This window comes from Canis lupus, chromosome 6, assembly GCF_003254725.2.
Source record: "Canis lupus dingo isolate Sandy chromosome 6, ASM325472v2, whole genome shotgun sequence".
NCBI lineage: Eukaryota > Metazoa > Chordata > Mammalia > Carnivora > Canidae > Canis > Canis lupus.
The window spans coordinates 62,653,329-62,669,068 of record NC_064248.1 but is presented as its reverse complement, the minus strand read 5'-3'; the positions used below and the strand labels follow the sequence as shown (position 1 = coordinate 62,669,068).

Sequence of the window (15,740 nt, the reverse complement as noted above, 5' to 3'; positions counted from 1 at the left end):
CATCCTTTTTATGAGATCAAATGACTCTCTGGGGTCATTTACCTATTTAAACCTCTAACTTTTGAACTAATTATGAGGAAAAACAACATATAACAAAGCAAGGAGAAATTCAAGGATGTGTTCTTGAAAAAGTGATTTATATCCTTTGTCCCAATTTCTCTGTTTTACCCAAGCCACTACTTTCCATATAAACGGAGTATATTTCCTTCTTTTAAAAGAAGTTTCTTAGGGTGCCTGCGTGGCTCAATCAATTAGTGTCTGCCTTTGGCTTATGTCATGATCTTAGGGTCCTGGGATCAAGTCCCAAGTTGGGCTCCCTGCTCAGTGAGGAGCCTGCTTCCCCCTCTCCCTCTCCCTCGTCCTTTCCCACTCCCTGCTCATGCTCACTCTCTATGTGTCAAATAAATAAAATCTTAAAAAAAAGTTTCCCTTTGTTTCCAAAGGTATGCAGGCATGAAATTGTCTTTCTACCCATATTCTCTCAGAAACATTATGTTTAGAAATTCAGTCTTCAGAATTTCTGGAGTCTCACAGTCTCACTACCGCTTAACCATTATGTGTCACCAAGTGTGGTTTTTTTTCCATCTTTGCTACAAAACATTGCTTTTGTATACATCAGGGATTATGAATCTAAAACTTAACAATTTAAACCAAATCTTCTGCAACCAAGAAAAAGAAAAAAACCACATATGATAAGAGAAAATTAAAATTCTTAAACACATTTTGTGTTTTATGTCTATTTTCAATGATCAAAAGAAGCTATCTGATAATAAGAAAACTGGTTCTGGCTGTGTCTTTGAAATTCATTTGGATAATGGTATCCCTCAGCCCTTACTGAGTACCTGTGGTGGAAATTGGTTTCATGATTTTTCTTTGAAAACCTTTGCATGTGTTATCCCCACTTTCTTATCAAGTCTGCGCAGCAGCCCAGGCACACAGAGGGTCAGCTTCACTAGGAGTCACTCCTTACATGAGCACCAAAAAGATAAGAGTTGGGGGGGATAGAGAGGCCAACAAAACTTCAGGGTCTTGGCTTTCACTTCATCTACTGGAAAAGATGATTTTTATATGTTAATATTGTCCTCAGTCATGAATGTCTGATGAAGATGCCAAGCCTATTGTAACTGCAGCAGGTCTTTTGGGAAACCACAAAACAAAAACACATTTCATGTTTAACCTCCAGGATGACTTTCTGCTTTCTCTCCCATTTTTTGGATCTTTCAGCAAAGCAGCAATTTATAGCCATAGCTGATTATTATGGAACACTGCATATATTGGAAATTCCTTGGACATTAAGTCACCCTTCCACCAATGAGGTTAGTAACTTTTGGCTCTGAGGATTTATGCGACCAAATATTGCTGAGGCATGTTGTAAAAATGTGTTCAGAAATGACAGCATTTTTGCTCTGTAAGAAAACAAAAGAATCATACGATCCTAAATAAGGGAGTGTGTTTCTGTTGTAGGAGTTAAATAGCTTGAAACCATAAAAATAAAAACAAAAACAAAAACACCCAAATGTGATGAGAGAGAGGGCAAGTAAATGAAGCCCAGATTAAGAAAAGAATTGACTTGTGGATTCATAACATGGTATTTTCAGGTTGTAACTGAAGCATAGGACTCCTTTCAAATCCTCCAGGTGACCAGGAACTCAGCTCCACTTCCAGTCCCTTTAGAGTTTACACTGATCTCCTTATCTGGGTTTTCCAAGTGTGATTCATGATATGATACTTTCCTCAGGCTTAGAAGTGAAAAGCAAAAAAAGGGAAAAAAGCCATCCCTGAGTATTTCTTCTACAAAATTGTCTTTTTTTTTTTTTTTTTTTTTTCTGCTCTCCTTCCATCCCCATTCCTTTCATGGAATCCTTCAATTTGTAGGGCCCTGAACCTTAGCACAGTAACCCTCACATGGAGCTAGCTCCTCTAGTAGTGGGCCTGTGGGTGGTATCTCAAAGCAGGTAAGCCAGCTAATGAATTATGGGCAGCAGAAATTCTTCTAGAGCCTTGTGAAGAATATGGAGCCTTCCATGTGGGCTCCCCTCTCAAGGGCCTGTGCTTCTAACAGGTATCAAGCATGAACTACTACTTCGAAAGAGAAGTCAAGCATCTGGAATATATAGAACAACGCAAGAAAATTCGCGACCAAGAAAAGAAGGAAATGGAGCTGGAGCTTGAGAAGAAGAAAACTGTAAGTGATTTTTTTCAGAAACAAAAGTCGTTGCCTTCCTCTGACTCCAGTGGAAATATGCATAGTTTTAATAGGAAAATTATGCCTTTTCACATTCTTCTCTTGTTCTTATGGCAGTCAAGAGGGTATTTCTCTCATTTCCTAGCTTACCGTGAGCAACAACTATCAATTGGACCGTGAGCAACAACTATCAACTGGACACCTATCTAGATTCTATCCAACTTAACTTTCTGAAGTTTTCCATAATTTCAAAGTCCTTTAGATACAAAGTCACCTGAATATCATTCATAGATACAACAATTCAAAATTTGGAATCTTTCTTTGCATAGAATTTTAACATCTAGTGAATAATACCTTAAACCAGGTAGCACATGGGACACCTAGCTGGCTCAGTCCACAGAGCATCTGATGCCTGATCTCGGAGTAGCTGAGTTTGAGCCCCACTCAAACTTAGGTGTAGAGATTACTTTTTTAAAAATTAAAAAAAAGAAAGAAAGAAAGAAAGAAAAACAGGCAGTGCAAAATGAATGGGATATAGAAACAAGACACATGGGCTCAAATCCCAACTCCACCCACCACTACTAGCAGCAGGACCTGGGGCAGGCCTCATATCAGTGCTGAGCTTCAGTTCTTGTCTTTAAAATGGGAATACTGATAACTACCTTCCAGGATTAGGCTGTCAGTTCAGTAGCCTGACAAATGGTAGCCCTTAGTAAATGGGAACTAGGATGTAGGCAGATAGATAGGAACTTAATATAACATCCGCAAGCTATAAAATTGGAGACAGAGGAAAAGTTGGTAGAAGGCACATCCTTCGACCAGACAGATACCTATAACTCTGGAGTTCTTCACCTTCCTGGTTCCTAGCCTCCATTTGCTAGGAACCCTGTTCACTGTGGGTCTTCCTGGCCCACAGGAATCAGGGCCTTTAAATATGCTATGAACTCGGCTCTTCTCTCTCTCTCCACAGAGATCTCCTCATTTCTACTTCTCTACATTTCTATCCCACATTTCTACTTCTCTCTTGCTCATTCCCTTTTGAGGCCATTGTCCCTAGCAATTTCACCACTGGTCCCGTTTATAAATTCCTTATAGCCAAATATATAATCTCCTCCAGTACAATTATGCATATAAAACCCTAGGTCTCTGTTAGAAGCATGAGCATGTGGAAATTTTAATGTCTACATTGTCACTTAGTGATAGGTACATATTAGTGTAATAAAGTCAAAGGGCCTCATTTCAAAAACATTGTTTAGTGGTGACAAGGTATAAAAGAATACCAACCAATTAACTTTTCATCGTTTTCCCTGCTCAAAAAAATTGGTCTCGGTCTGTTCTTTTGCACATTCACAAATGCTGGTTGAAATTCTGTGGTGGGAGATAACCTGACACCCTTCCTTTATGCCCGCAATTACCCATGATTATTGTGGGTGTTTAAATACAACAGTGACGGCTCCTAATTATCCACATCAGTGGAAGCAAGTAGACTTGTGGGAAAATCCAAAAATTATTTGCCTATGAAATGCTTTTAAAACACCTGAATATTATAATAATCATATCTTGAAATTGTATCATGTGCTTGAGTCTCCCAACTTCTTCCTGTAGCTTCATTTCCATTTGAGATAGTGCCCTCTTTAACGTAGAGCTACTGCTTCTCAAATTTTCTCTGGAATTAGACTGGGGATAAGCGAATAGATCTAAAAGGGCTTCTCTGTTACATTTAGAACATGAAAAGCATCACCAAGGAAAAACAACTAATGTTAGTGAGAAATATCGTCTAAGGAGCAACTGCTGATGAAAGGGAAAATGGGAGCAAACTAACAACCTCAGAGGGGGCGTAGTGGAGATTAAATGAGTTAAAATATTTACAGCACTCAGTCAGTAGCTGGCACATGGAGAATGGTAGTAAGCATTCACTATTATTATTACAGAAGGCAGGGGAGGATCACACATCCATCCAGCAAGGCTGGTCTTCACAAGCACCCTGCAGTTGCCAGGGTAATTAGGCTGTACACATCAACCGACGCATCCAAAGGAAACTATACACCTATCTCTTTGCAAACATTGAGTCTGGAACAGCCTGTTTCTTGAAAAATAATAGTAATTACAGCTCTAACAGCACATGAAATGGGAGTTCTTCTAACTGGAATTTCAGCTGGAGACCCAAAGCTGGAAATAGTAGGAGTTACCGTCTGATCCATAAGCTATGCCATCTAAATAGGACTTAGGAGAGGGAGGAATTCAAAAGAATTCTGTAACCCCTAGTCAATTATCCATACTCCAGGCTACACAAGGGAGATAAGAATTATGAGGAAGACTAGAAGAAGGTTTTTTTGTTTTGTTTTGTTTTTGTTTTTTGTTTTTTGTTTTTAATAAAGAGGTGTCAAAGGGCCATGTATTTCCCACTTGCCAGTTCTGTAAAACCAGACTCCCTGAGGAAATCTTCCTGGACCACTGCTAGAGAAGGATCGCTGGCCAGGAAAAACAGCCAGCCTCTTAACATCTGGCAGGCCTCATGAGCCACAGAAATCTGCACACACCTCTTGATTCCAGAACCAGCAGCCACTCTCCTCCCTGTGCCAGACATGCCCTCCTGCCCTTGGCCTTCCTGCAAAGCCCTCCCATGGGGCAGTGGCGAGGCAAATGCTCCAAAGCAGCTCCTTCTTACCTCTGGTATTTCTAGGTGTCAGTGCTTTATTTGGATAATTTGGCTTTTCCTCCTAGAAAACGTATCAGAAGTCAAAAGAACAGCTGGAGGCTGAATTGAAAATGGACTATGAGAGTTACTTAGAACTGGAAGAGACCACCCTCATCAACCTTGGCTTCCTCAAAGTGGCAGAGAAGATGTCATTCATGGACTTGTAGAAAGATTTCCACAAGGGTGTTCTGGGGACTTTGTAGGACTTTCTTTTTATTTGTTATTTTTTAGATAAGATGAAATAAGATAAGACAAACTCAGCATCAAGTAGGTTTACTTACAAATATTAGCCTTTTATTTCACTGCTATTAAAACTTGATTTATGGGATCCCTGGGTGGCGCAGTGGTTTAGTGCCTGCCTTTGGCCCAGGGCGCGATCCTGGAGACCCAGGATCGAATCCCACGTCAGGCTACCGGTGCATGGAGCCTGCTTCTCCCTCTGCCTGTGTCTCTGCCTCTCTCTCTCTCTCTCTATCATAAAAAAAAAAAAGTTTAAAAAAAATAAAACTTGATTTATAACAATAAGATCTGTTTTGATTTTGGATTGAATGTGTACTGAACTTTGTACTGAATATGAAGGTTACTAATAATGAAATTTTCATTTTCCTATATAATACAAAGCTGGAGACATCCCCTTCATCCCCAGCCCTAGGCATCTATTCAGAGCCCCTAATCCCAGAGAAAAGTGGAAATCGAACTTCATTCCCATTATCAGATTGCTTTGGGTTGCCCCTCCAAACAATGTCCCCCCCCCCACCTCCAGGGCCCCTGCACAGATTGCAGGGCTATGTGCTAAATAAAGTAGTAGTGAATCAAATCCAGGAATATATATATAAAGAAAGGATAATACAGGGGTGCCTGGGTGGCTCAGTGGTTGAGCATCTGCCTTTGGCTCAGGTCATGATACTGGGGTCCCAAGATTGAGGACCCTCATCAGGCTCCCTGCAGGGAGGCTGCTTCTCTCTCTGCCTCTCTCTCTCTGTGTCTCTCATAAATAAATAAGTATAATCAGAAAGAAAGAAAGAAAGAAAGAAAGAAAGAAAGAAAGAAAGAAAGAAAGAAAGAAAGAAGAAAGAAAAAGAAAAAGAAAGAAAGGAAAGAAAGAAAGAAAGAAAGAAAGAAAGAAAGAAAGAAAGAAAGAAAGAAAGAAAGAAAAGAAAGAAAGAAAGGAAGGATAATACATAAAGATCATGTTGGGTTTACCCAGGGAATATCTTTCTTACAATAGAGAAGAAATCAATGACTGATTAAAGGAGGGAATGCATGATACTGAATGGATGCAAAGAAACATGTGGTATAATTCCATATCCGTTCATGATAAAACAACAACAAATTCTTAGCAATTACAAAGAGGGGACTTCCTTTATGTGATACCAGGTATCTAAAATAATAACATCATACTTATGAAATATTGAAAGCTTTCTCTGAGATGTGAAATAACACCATGCCCTCCATCACGTCTTCTAGTCAATGTTGTATTTGGAGGGGGGGGGTTGTTAACCAGTGTGGGCGCAGAAAGGAAAGAGCATGTGAAACAGTTGTGAAAGAGCTTGGTGTGTCTCAACCAGAGGTTCAGTGTCACAGGAAAGTGACTGGCATGGGAGTTGGAGTTGTGGAGAGAGTAGCAGGAGGTAAGACTGGAAAAATAGCTTGGAGCCAGATTGTGAAGGCTCTAGGAAACCAGGCTAATAAAACTGGACTAGAGTTTGCAGGTAATGGGGAATTAATAGAAGGGCTAAGCAGGAAGGTAACACAGTCACTTTTATTTTTAGAAAGATAAGGTATGGCCTGGAGCAGGGACAGTCCAACAGCAGGAAGTCCTACCAGGAGGCAGTAGTAGTGCTTCAAGTTAAGAGCTTAACACACTCTGTACTGAAGCTTAATGTGAAAATGAGGCTGGTTGGATGGGGACTACTAGACAAAAGGTGATGCCAAGGCTTATAAGTTAAGTTGCTGGAGGACATTAAAGTCATTTATCTCAAAAGATAGGTAGATAGTAGCACTTAATCATCTGTGTGCCTTTGGACAGATGACAGGTCGCTATGAAACAGATGCCTCCACCATCCAGTCAGGTGAGAGTATTTACCTTGCAACTTTTTACAAGGCTAAATGGGCACCTGCACATAAGGCAGCAGCGCCTGGCACACAGTGTATCATCGTTACCTGAGTGTCCCAGGACTCAGCCTCGCCCTGGAACGATCTTTCTTTCTTTCCTTTTTCCCCCCTCCCTCCTTCGGTCCTTCCTTCTTTCTTTCCCTCTCTTTTTCTTTCTCTCTTTCAGATTTTATGTATTTGAAAGAGAGAGAGAGAGCACACAAGCAGGGTAAGCTGCAAGCAGAGGAAGAAGCAGACTTCCAGAGCAGGACCTGGGACTCCATCCCAGGACTCTGGGAACATGACCTGAGCTGAAGGCAGATACTTAACCGACTGAGCCACCCAGTCTCCTTCCTACCTCCTTTCCTTCCTTCCTTCCTTTCTTCCTTCCTTCCTTCCTTCCTTCCTTCCTTCCTTCCTTCCTTCCTTCCTTCCTTCCTTCCTTCCTTCTCTCCCTCTCCTTTCCTCTCCTTTCCTTTCTTTCCTCTTTCTCTCTCCTTCTTTCCTCCCTTATTTCTCTTTGTTCTTTTTCCTCCTTCCTCCCTCCCCATCTTTCTTTCTTTCCTCCTTCCTTTTTCTTTCTTTCTTTCTTTCATTCCTTCTTTCCTCCCTCATTTCTCCTTCCTTCCTTCCTTCCTTCCTTCCTTCCTTCCTTCCTTCCTTCCTTCCTTCCTTCCTTCCTTCCTTCCTTCCCCCATACTTATGTCTTATGTAAATACATCCAGTCTCATAGCTCTAAGTACTACCTATATCCCTGGCATGAAATTTTCTCACAAAATTGAGAGCTGTATATCCATTTGACTTCTTAACATCTCCACTTGGATATATAATAGGCATCTCAAATTTAAAACATGTCCAAAGTTGAATGCCTGGATTTTCCTCCAAAACCCATTCTCCTGCAGTCCTCCCAATCACCTTGCTTTCAGTTGCTCAGACAAAAATCTTAATGTCATCCATCATTTTTCCCTTTCTCTCACAATCCATACCCTCTCTGTGAGCAAACCCTATTGACTATGCTTCAAAATACATCCAGAGCCGATCACTTCTCTCCTTCCTCACTGCTACTGCTTTGGTCCAAGCTACAGCCTCACCAGCTTGGATTTTTGCAGTAGTCTCCTAACTGTTCTCCCTACTTCCACTTGTACCCCTTCAGTCTCTCTCTCGGCAGCAGCCAGATAGTTTTAATATTTTTAATATTTTATTTATTTATTTATTTATTTATTTATTTATTTATTTATTTAGAAGGAGGAGGGGCAGAGGGATAGGGAGAATCTTGAGCAGACTCCACGCTGAGCATGGAGCCTGACACGGGGCTCAATCTCATGACCCTGAGATTGTGACCTGAGAAGAAATCCACAGAGTCCCACACTCAACTGACTGAGCCACTCAGGTACCCCCAGACAATGCTTTTAAATGGACGGCAGAAGCTGTCCTTCTCCTTCCCAGAGTTCCTCTTTGGCTTCCCAACTCACTCAGATTATGAGCCAGGGGCTTTATTGGGACCTGCAAACCCCCACATGATCAGGCTGTCCATGTCATTCTGGCTTCATCTATCTCCTCCTCCACATCACTCCATCCCAGTCATGCCAGCCGCCTCCAACTCACCATAAGGCATATTCCTGTCCCAGGGCATTTGTACTTGCTATTCTGCACTTTGTCCAGTAATTTTCCCAGTTTTGTTTTCATATACTCCCCTAAAGAAAAAAAAATTTTTGAGTGTCTACACTGTGCCTGGTTCTACAATTTTAAACAGGGTGTTCAGAATAGGTGTTACTGGGAAGGTGATATTTGAGCAAAGACCTGAAGAGGGCGAGGAGTTTGCCCCTGTAGTCTTCTAGGAGAAGTATTTTCATACCTCAGTCTTCCATCCCTACCCCAGCAGACTTCTGCTTGGGTCTCCTGGACAGAACTGCATTGTGTGGACACCTCTTAATGAGAAGAAGCTGGGACCATCGAGAACAGGAATGTCATGATTATATGACAGAAGCCATTATCTGGCTGGCTCACTGTTGTCTCAAACAAAAGCAAGGTTTTATTAGCATAGAAGAAGAAAGTAATGGATATTGATTATCAAATAAAGAGCTTAGTATAGTGCTTGGCATATAGCAAGCAGTAAATTTTTGCCTCTATGTTATCTGATTTACAAATACAACACAGCTATAATATTCTTGCTATAGATATTAAACATGGGGTTCATCTGGCTTATGATAGCAGTTATTATCAGTTCAGTATGATATCTGTATTGTGTATTTATAATCTTAGTTTTCCTCATCCTCTCACCAGCCTATGGCCACCAGCGGGGTCATATCAACAGCCACAGCCCAAGTTTCATGGGATCCTGCCCGACCTGCTTATCTGGTATCTCATCCCTCTGCAAAGCGCCCCCAGTTGTGTCCTGTAGCTCCTGGGATGAAAGGTGATTCACATATGTTTAAAAAGAAGCCTACAGGGGCACCTGGGTGGCTCAGTGGTTGAGTGTCTGCCTTAGGCTCAGGTCCTGATCCCAGGGTCCTGGGATGGAGTCCTGCATTGGGCCCCCCACAGAGAGCTTGCTTCTCTCTCTGCCTATGTCTCTGCCTCTCTCTGTGTGTCTGTCATGAATAACTGAATAAAATCTTTAAAAAAACAAACAAACAAACCTACAACCACCAGGCACCCAAGGCTCCCCTCTGACAATATGCTAGAGTGGCCTGATGGCCTGTAACATGGCGGAAGGTGTTGGGACAATGCCTTTGTGTCAGTTTAGGTTCAGCATGAAGCTAACACCAAGGCAAGACTAGATGTACAAGAGATTTATTGGGAGAGGGAGCAGAAGAAGCCAGGGAGAGCCTTTGGACCTTAGTGCCAGTCTGGTATATATAAAAGGAAGAAGGTTGGGGTGGGATAAGTCAGACCACTCAACTCAGAATGCTCACCTTTCTTGGACTTCAAGGCTGTGAAGCTCAGGCAAATGCATTGCACTTCTTCCTCCTTCCCTGGCATGAGTTCTCTCCAAGGTTCTTCAACTCACCCTGGGAGGCTCAAGCTGAGAAGCTGACCTCCTATAATAGAAGGTGGGAGAACTGGACATGAATGAAAATGGAGCTACCTGGTGTGCCTCCGTCCAGTTCCCAGAGCTCCAGCCTTTTCTCCCACTGCCCACTCCTTCCCAACAGCCCTGTGGGCCAATTCAGTCTTCTGTTTCTGCCCTTCAGTCTTTTGATCTGATGTGCAGTGTGAATAGACAGAGGGCTTTGGGATCCAGGCAGACCTAGTCTGAATCGCAGTTTCATCCCCCAGGCAAGCTGTACTATCTCTTAAGTCTTAGTTATACCATCTATGAGCCAGGAACGATGATAATCGTACCTAGCTTACCCAAAGGCAATGTATGTAAAATACCTGGCACTTAGTGGGTGCTTAGTAGGTGTTGGGTCCTTTTCCTGCTTAGACTCAGGGACTTCCCCCACCATATCCCCCCCACAGACACACACCCAGAGAAAACATAATGTTTCCTCTTTGTCCTATCTAATAATCTCTGATTTTAACATTTTAAAAAAATACTCAAGGCACTTATTTATTAAAATGTTCTCTGCCAAGATTCCACATTAACTTAAAATTCAAATCAGTCTTTACATGTCTCTACTGAGGACTCCACCTCAGTGTATTACATAAAAACACCTTCTCCAGGAATCAGTGTTACCAGCATCCATACAGTGATCCCCATGGTCAGCCTCTTTGTCCCCTGGGTGACCCAACTAGAGGCTAGTGCTGCTGTGCTACAGGGGCTCCTGTGTGGCTCAGTCAGTTAAGCGTCTGCCTTCAGGCTCATGATCTCTGGGTCCTGGGATTAAGCCCTGCATTGAGCTCCCTGCTCAGCGGGGAGTCTGCTTCTCCCTCTGCTCGCAATCTCTCTCTCAAATAAATAAATAAAATCTTAAAAAAAAAATACTGCTCTGCCACAGGGTAAAAGTTCCTAATTCAAACTCATTGGAAAAGAGGTGAAACTTCTGCAAAGTGCACTTTAAGAAGGGGTACTGTTTGGGGTACTGTTTGCTCGTGAAAAGAAATCACTGAGTCCTCTAAGAATATTAAGCACATGATTTGGAGTGAAGAATTTGGATGTGGCTCTGCTGGTCCAGGCTGTCAATACTCTTCTTGTTCCTCCTGTGGGCCCGCTTCGTGAGGTATCACAAAGCCTTCATCTGTGGCATAGAGAATATCCACAATCCTCTGCAATAAAGGGTTGTTTTCCTCCTCGTTCTCCCGGCAAACCAATTCAATGTTCCTTAGCTTTCCAAAGTAGAAATCTCTTTCTTTCTCCTACTCTTAGATGGTAAGTATCAATATGTTGACCTGCGGCATCAATTCAGCCTCTGCCTCATCCCTGTTGCCCATACCAGGGATCTTTCACACCACACCCAGGCTAGCATGAGGGGTTACAGTAGTTCTGTGTGTTGCAATGGGTGTCTGTGGAGCAGCACTGCTCGAGCTGAGAGGTCTCTCTGGTTTGCTCAGAGCTGGTGCAACAAGGGAGGGAGCCACTGCAGTTTCTTGACCTTGTCTGTCAGCTACAGGGTATAGTCTTTTCCATCAAAGTTTGCATCAAAAAACTTCTTGAACCACTGAACAAATTCAAAATGTCCTGAAATGATTTTTACTGATTTGTCCACATTGATTATTTTGTCAACATCCATTCTCTTAAAACCTGCTTATAGTATTTCGAAGTTCTGGGTGTATTCATGCTCTAGCTTAGCATGGAATTTCACTTTCTTCAAGGCAATGGAGCCCAGGACCAGCATGTCCATAAACTGACAATAGGCCGGCTCCAAGCACAGCTGTTCGATCTTTGTCAGTTTCAGCTGTAGAGATTTATTGATCCAGGCCAGCATATCATGTCAATTTAGGTTATCACTGGTGACTAACATTGAGTATACATTCACTGCCATCTTGGCTCTCAGACGGACTGCAACCACTAGGCCCAGCTTCATCTCGTTCAAACCACTTGACTGATTTTAACGTTGCTGTTATTATTAACAATAACGTGAATGTCTCTCACTCTCAAATGTGACTTAAGCAGTGGCTTAGTTTAGTTGCACACTTAGTTTAATATTAGCCTTGATCATTTTAATATGAAACCAGATATGTTGGACATAGTATTGAAAATTTAAACAGTAGCTTTTTTTTTTGCAGAGCTTAAAATCCTATGGCTACTTAGAAAATTCATTATTCTAATAATACTTGATTTTTTTAGGTTAAATTTAATTATCACTCAGCTTTATAAACTGCTTTTTACTTAACCAGAAATGTTGTATAATTAAACGAGTCTATTTTCAGGTCCTTAGCCATATCATCTGGGTGCACTTCAGATGAAAAAGCAGGTAACTCCAGGAGATGGTGGTCAGTGGCCTGGGTACACTTCCACAGCTTCATTAATCCACCACTGTCAATTATTAACATTTCCCTGTGCCCTCTACCCCTGAGCATTGCTTGGGGTAGGCAATATTCCATCCAGTTGCTAGGTTGCCATCACCAGGTCAGATACCATGTAACTGAGCAAGGCACCCAGGGAGGAAATTAAATATCTCAGTGAAGGGCAAATTAAACCCTGTGTGATGAATTTGCTCCTTCCATGGCTGATGAGCTATTTGAGGGTCACAGGCGGTAAAACAACTACACACCATCAGGGTCAAATCCCAAACACCAAAGAAACCAACCTCAAAAGTTTACTGGGGAAATGATGGTTAAAAAAAAAAAAATGTGTAATTGCTTCCAAATGCCCTCTTGTTCATAAATATGACACTAAAAATATATGCAGTGAGTATGGTAAATAATATAGATTGTGCTTTCCTACAGTAATACCAATGTTCCAAACTTAAAAGGACAGAAAATAAGATTTCTCTAAGTCGTCTGTATATGTAATATTCTGGACTGTTTTTAGTCTTTTTTTCTTAAAGAGAAGAAGAAAAGAAGATGTAAAATACCAAATTTCACATTCTTCCCTGTCAATTAAGGATAGTTCTTTTAGCCTGAAGTTGTATTTTTAAGAAGAAGAATGCTTTTTTAAAAAAAAGTCTAGGATCCCTGGGTGGCTCAGCGGTTTAGTGCCTGCCTTTGGCCCAGGGCGCGATCCTGGGGTCCCGGGATCGAGTCCCGCGTCAGGCTCCCGGCATGAAGCCTGCTTCTCCCTCTGCCTGTGTCTCTGCCTCTCATTCTCTCTCTTTCTGTCTACCATAAGTAAATAAATAAATAAATAAACAAATAAATAAATCTTTAAAAAAAAGTCTAAAAAAAAGAAAACAACACCAAGTCAAATCTAAAATATGACAAGTTTCTGCTTTATTTTGACCTTAGTAAACAAGCTAAATTGACAATTAAAATTGATACTGATTTTTCACTTTTAATGAAGTTCCCAGACTGTGTGGATCTAAATGTAACAACAACAACAACAAAAGAAAATCAGAATGAACTCCCAGTTATACAAAATCTAAGTAGGGGTCATCCTAGTAATGAGACTATGTATTCAGATACATCTAGTCCTCAGAAATAATATACTATAGACAGAATTTGAAATAAAAAGATTTTGCCTCAGCTCATTATGAAGATCTTAATTTTAATTGATTGAGAGTACCAGAAAATCTGGGCACGGAGGGAAGTGATAGAAACTACTAATGTGGGATCCCTGGGTGGCGCAGCAGTTTGGCACCTGCCTTTGGCCCAGGGCGCGATCCTGGAGACCCGGGATCGAATCCCACATCAGGCTCCCGGTGCATGGAGCCTGCTTCTCCCTCTGCCTATGTCTCTGCCTCTCTCTCTCTCTCTCTCTCTGTGACTATCATAAATAAATTAAAAAAAAAAAGAAACTACTAATGCTTGTCAAATATCTCAAGCATCTATGGACACCTCTACATTTTCCAGCCTCTTTGGTAGTTAGATTGGAGCCTATGACTGAATTCCAGCCAACAGGATGTGGGTAGAAATGATAAAAGCCACTTCCGGACCTGGCTTTAACTCCTCTTGTAAAATTCTCTAACTGCTATGTGTTTCAGATGACATGTTTATAAAATAAAGTTTCTCAACCTGTTACAGACTTTCAGACAGGCAGGAAATAAACCTTTATAGTATTAAACCACTGACAGAGTTTATTTGTCACCACTTCATAGCCTTGTCCTTCCTGATGAATTTGGGTGGATTAGAGCATACTCCAGTCTCATTAGCTCACATGTGCACAACTGTTAGTTGGAAATCAGGAATTGGACTTAAATCTGTACACATTTAATAAGATGCTAGAAAAATTTAAAAAGCCATGATTGAAGATATCAAAAGAAAAAACAACTTTCTTATATTGGAAAATACCTCTATCTACAGGTTGAAAAAGAACACACTATATTACAAGCAAATCCCAGCCTATTCAGTAAGCATGTGAATTGAGATTGGGCAAATCCCATGCTTTTAAATACTTAACATTGAAGCCTAAGTGGTCATTTTGAACCCCATCCCTTCCCTCCTTAAAACCTTCCAATGGGGATGCCTGGGTGGCTCAGCAGCTGAGCATCTGCCTTTGGCTCAGGACATGATCCCGGATCCAGGGATCAAGTCCCACCTTGGGATCTCTGCAAGGAGCCTGCTTCTGTCTCTGCCTATGTCTCTGCCTCTCTCTCTCATGAATAAATAAATAAATTTATTTAAAAAAAAACAAACCTTCCAATGGCCCTTGTTGCCCTCAGGATAGGGTCTAAATACTTTAACAGCTATGACACAGCCCTGCTTGCTTTTAAGCCCAACTTTTATAGCCATGGCTTCCCTACTTCCCCTGCAGACGTTGCAGTCCATGCTGCATTCCACACATCCTATGCTCCCTCTCACTCTGCTTCCTGAAAAATGCTATTCCCTTTTGATGGGTAAAAAGCTACCAAGATTTTTTTAAATGCCCTAAAATGAATTAATATCTAATGCAGTAAAATAGTATCTATATACATTTAAAAAATGATTCATATGTAGTCTTCCTATGGGAAATGAATAGTGCTCATAAGATTTTGTTTTAGAGAAGCTCCTGGTGGCTCAGCTAGTTAAGCATTTAACTTCTGCACACAGGGTCCCTGTGTGTCAGGCTCTGTGCTCAGTGAGGAGTCTCCTTCTCCCTCTCCCTCTACCCCTCCCTCCCAGCTTGTTCTCTCTCTCAAATAAATAAACAAAATCTTTAAAAAAAATGTTTTAGAGACTATAACAGGAATTGACAATGTGATATCAATAGTTTTCAAAGTCACAAAGTAAGACAACTATCTGGATCATAATCAGAGCTTTGGAGTCCGAGACAATTCTGCACACTCAGCCACTATACAAGCTTTAGTAATTTAACCATAATAAGTTTCTGCTGTGGCAAAATAAATAGTAAATGCAATATTTCCCATCCCACATGCTCTTCAAAACCATTACCACAACCCCATCAAGAGATAGACTCTATTTCCCCTCTCCTTGAAATGGAGTGTGACTTTGTGAAAAATGGCACTGAATGAATTTTAAGGCCAGGTCATAAAAAGGAACACAAATACAGGTCCCACCTGGCTCTCTCGTTGAATACTCACCCTAGGAACCCGGCCACCATGTTGTGAGGAAGCCCAGGCTACGTGGAGAGAGCACATGGAGGTGTTCTGCTTGACAAGCCCAAGTAAGATTTCCACCAGTGATCAGCATCAAGCACCCTACTTGTGGGATGAATAAGCCTTTCAGATAATTCCAGGCCTGAGCTCTTGAGCTACTCCAGATGTGGCTGATTAGAGCCGGGAT

General features: G+C 41.5%; 1 protein-coding gene and 1 pseudogene across 7 annotated transcripts in view; one reads left to right on the top strand and one right to left on the bottom strand.

Annotated features, from left to right (window-relative positions):
• Nucleotides 1-15,740, top strand: part of DNAI3 (dynein axonemal intermediate chain 3) — an 81,568-nt gene extending 65,828 nt beyond the window's left edge. For 5 of the 7 annotated variants that reach the window (XM_025417793.3, XM_025417794.3, XM_025417788.3 and 2 more), the window contains 3 exons: nt 1,225-1,316; nt 2,063-2,185; nt 4,910-5,366. In XM_025417793.3, the coding sequence (XP_025273578.1) occupies nt 1,225-1,316; nt 2,063-2,185; nt 4,910-5,050 (356 nt within the window). In that variant the 3' untranslated portion in view covers nt 5,051-5,366. Of the gene's footprint in view, nt 1-1,224; nt 1,317-2,062; nt 2,186-2,330; nt 2,471-4,909; nt 5,367-15,543 lie in introns of those variants that run through there. The other 2 variants (XM_025417792.3, XM_025417791.3) reach the window with 2 other exon arrangements.
• On the bottom strand, nt 11,100-11,902 carry LOC112640964 (microtubule-associated protein RP/EB family member 1-like; annotated as a pseudogene).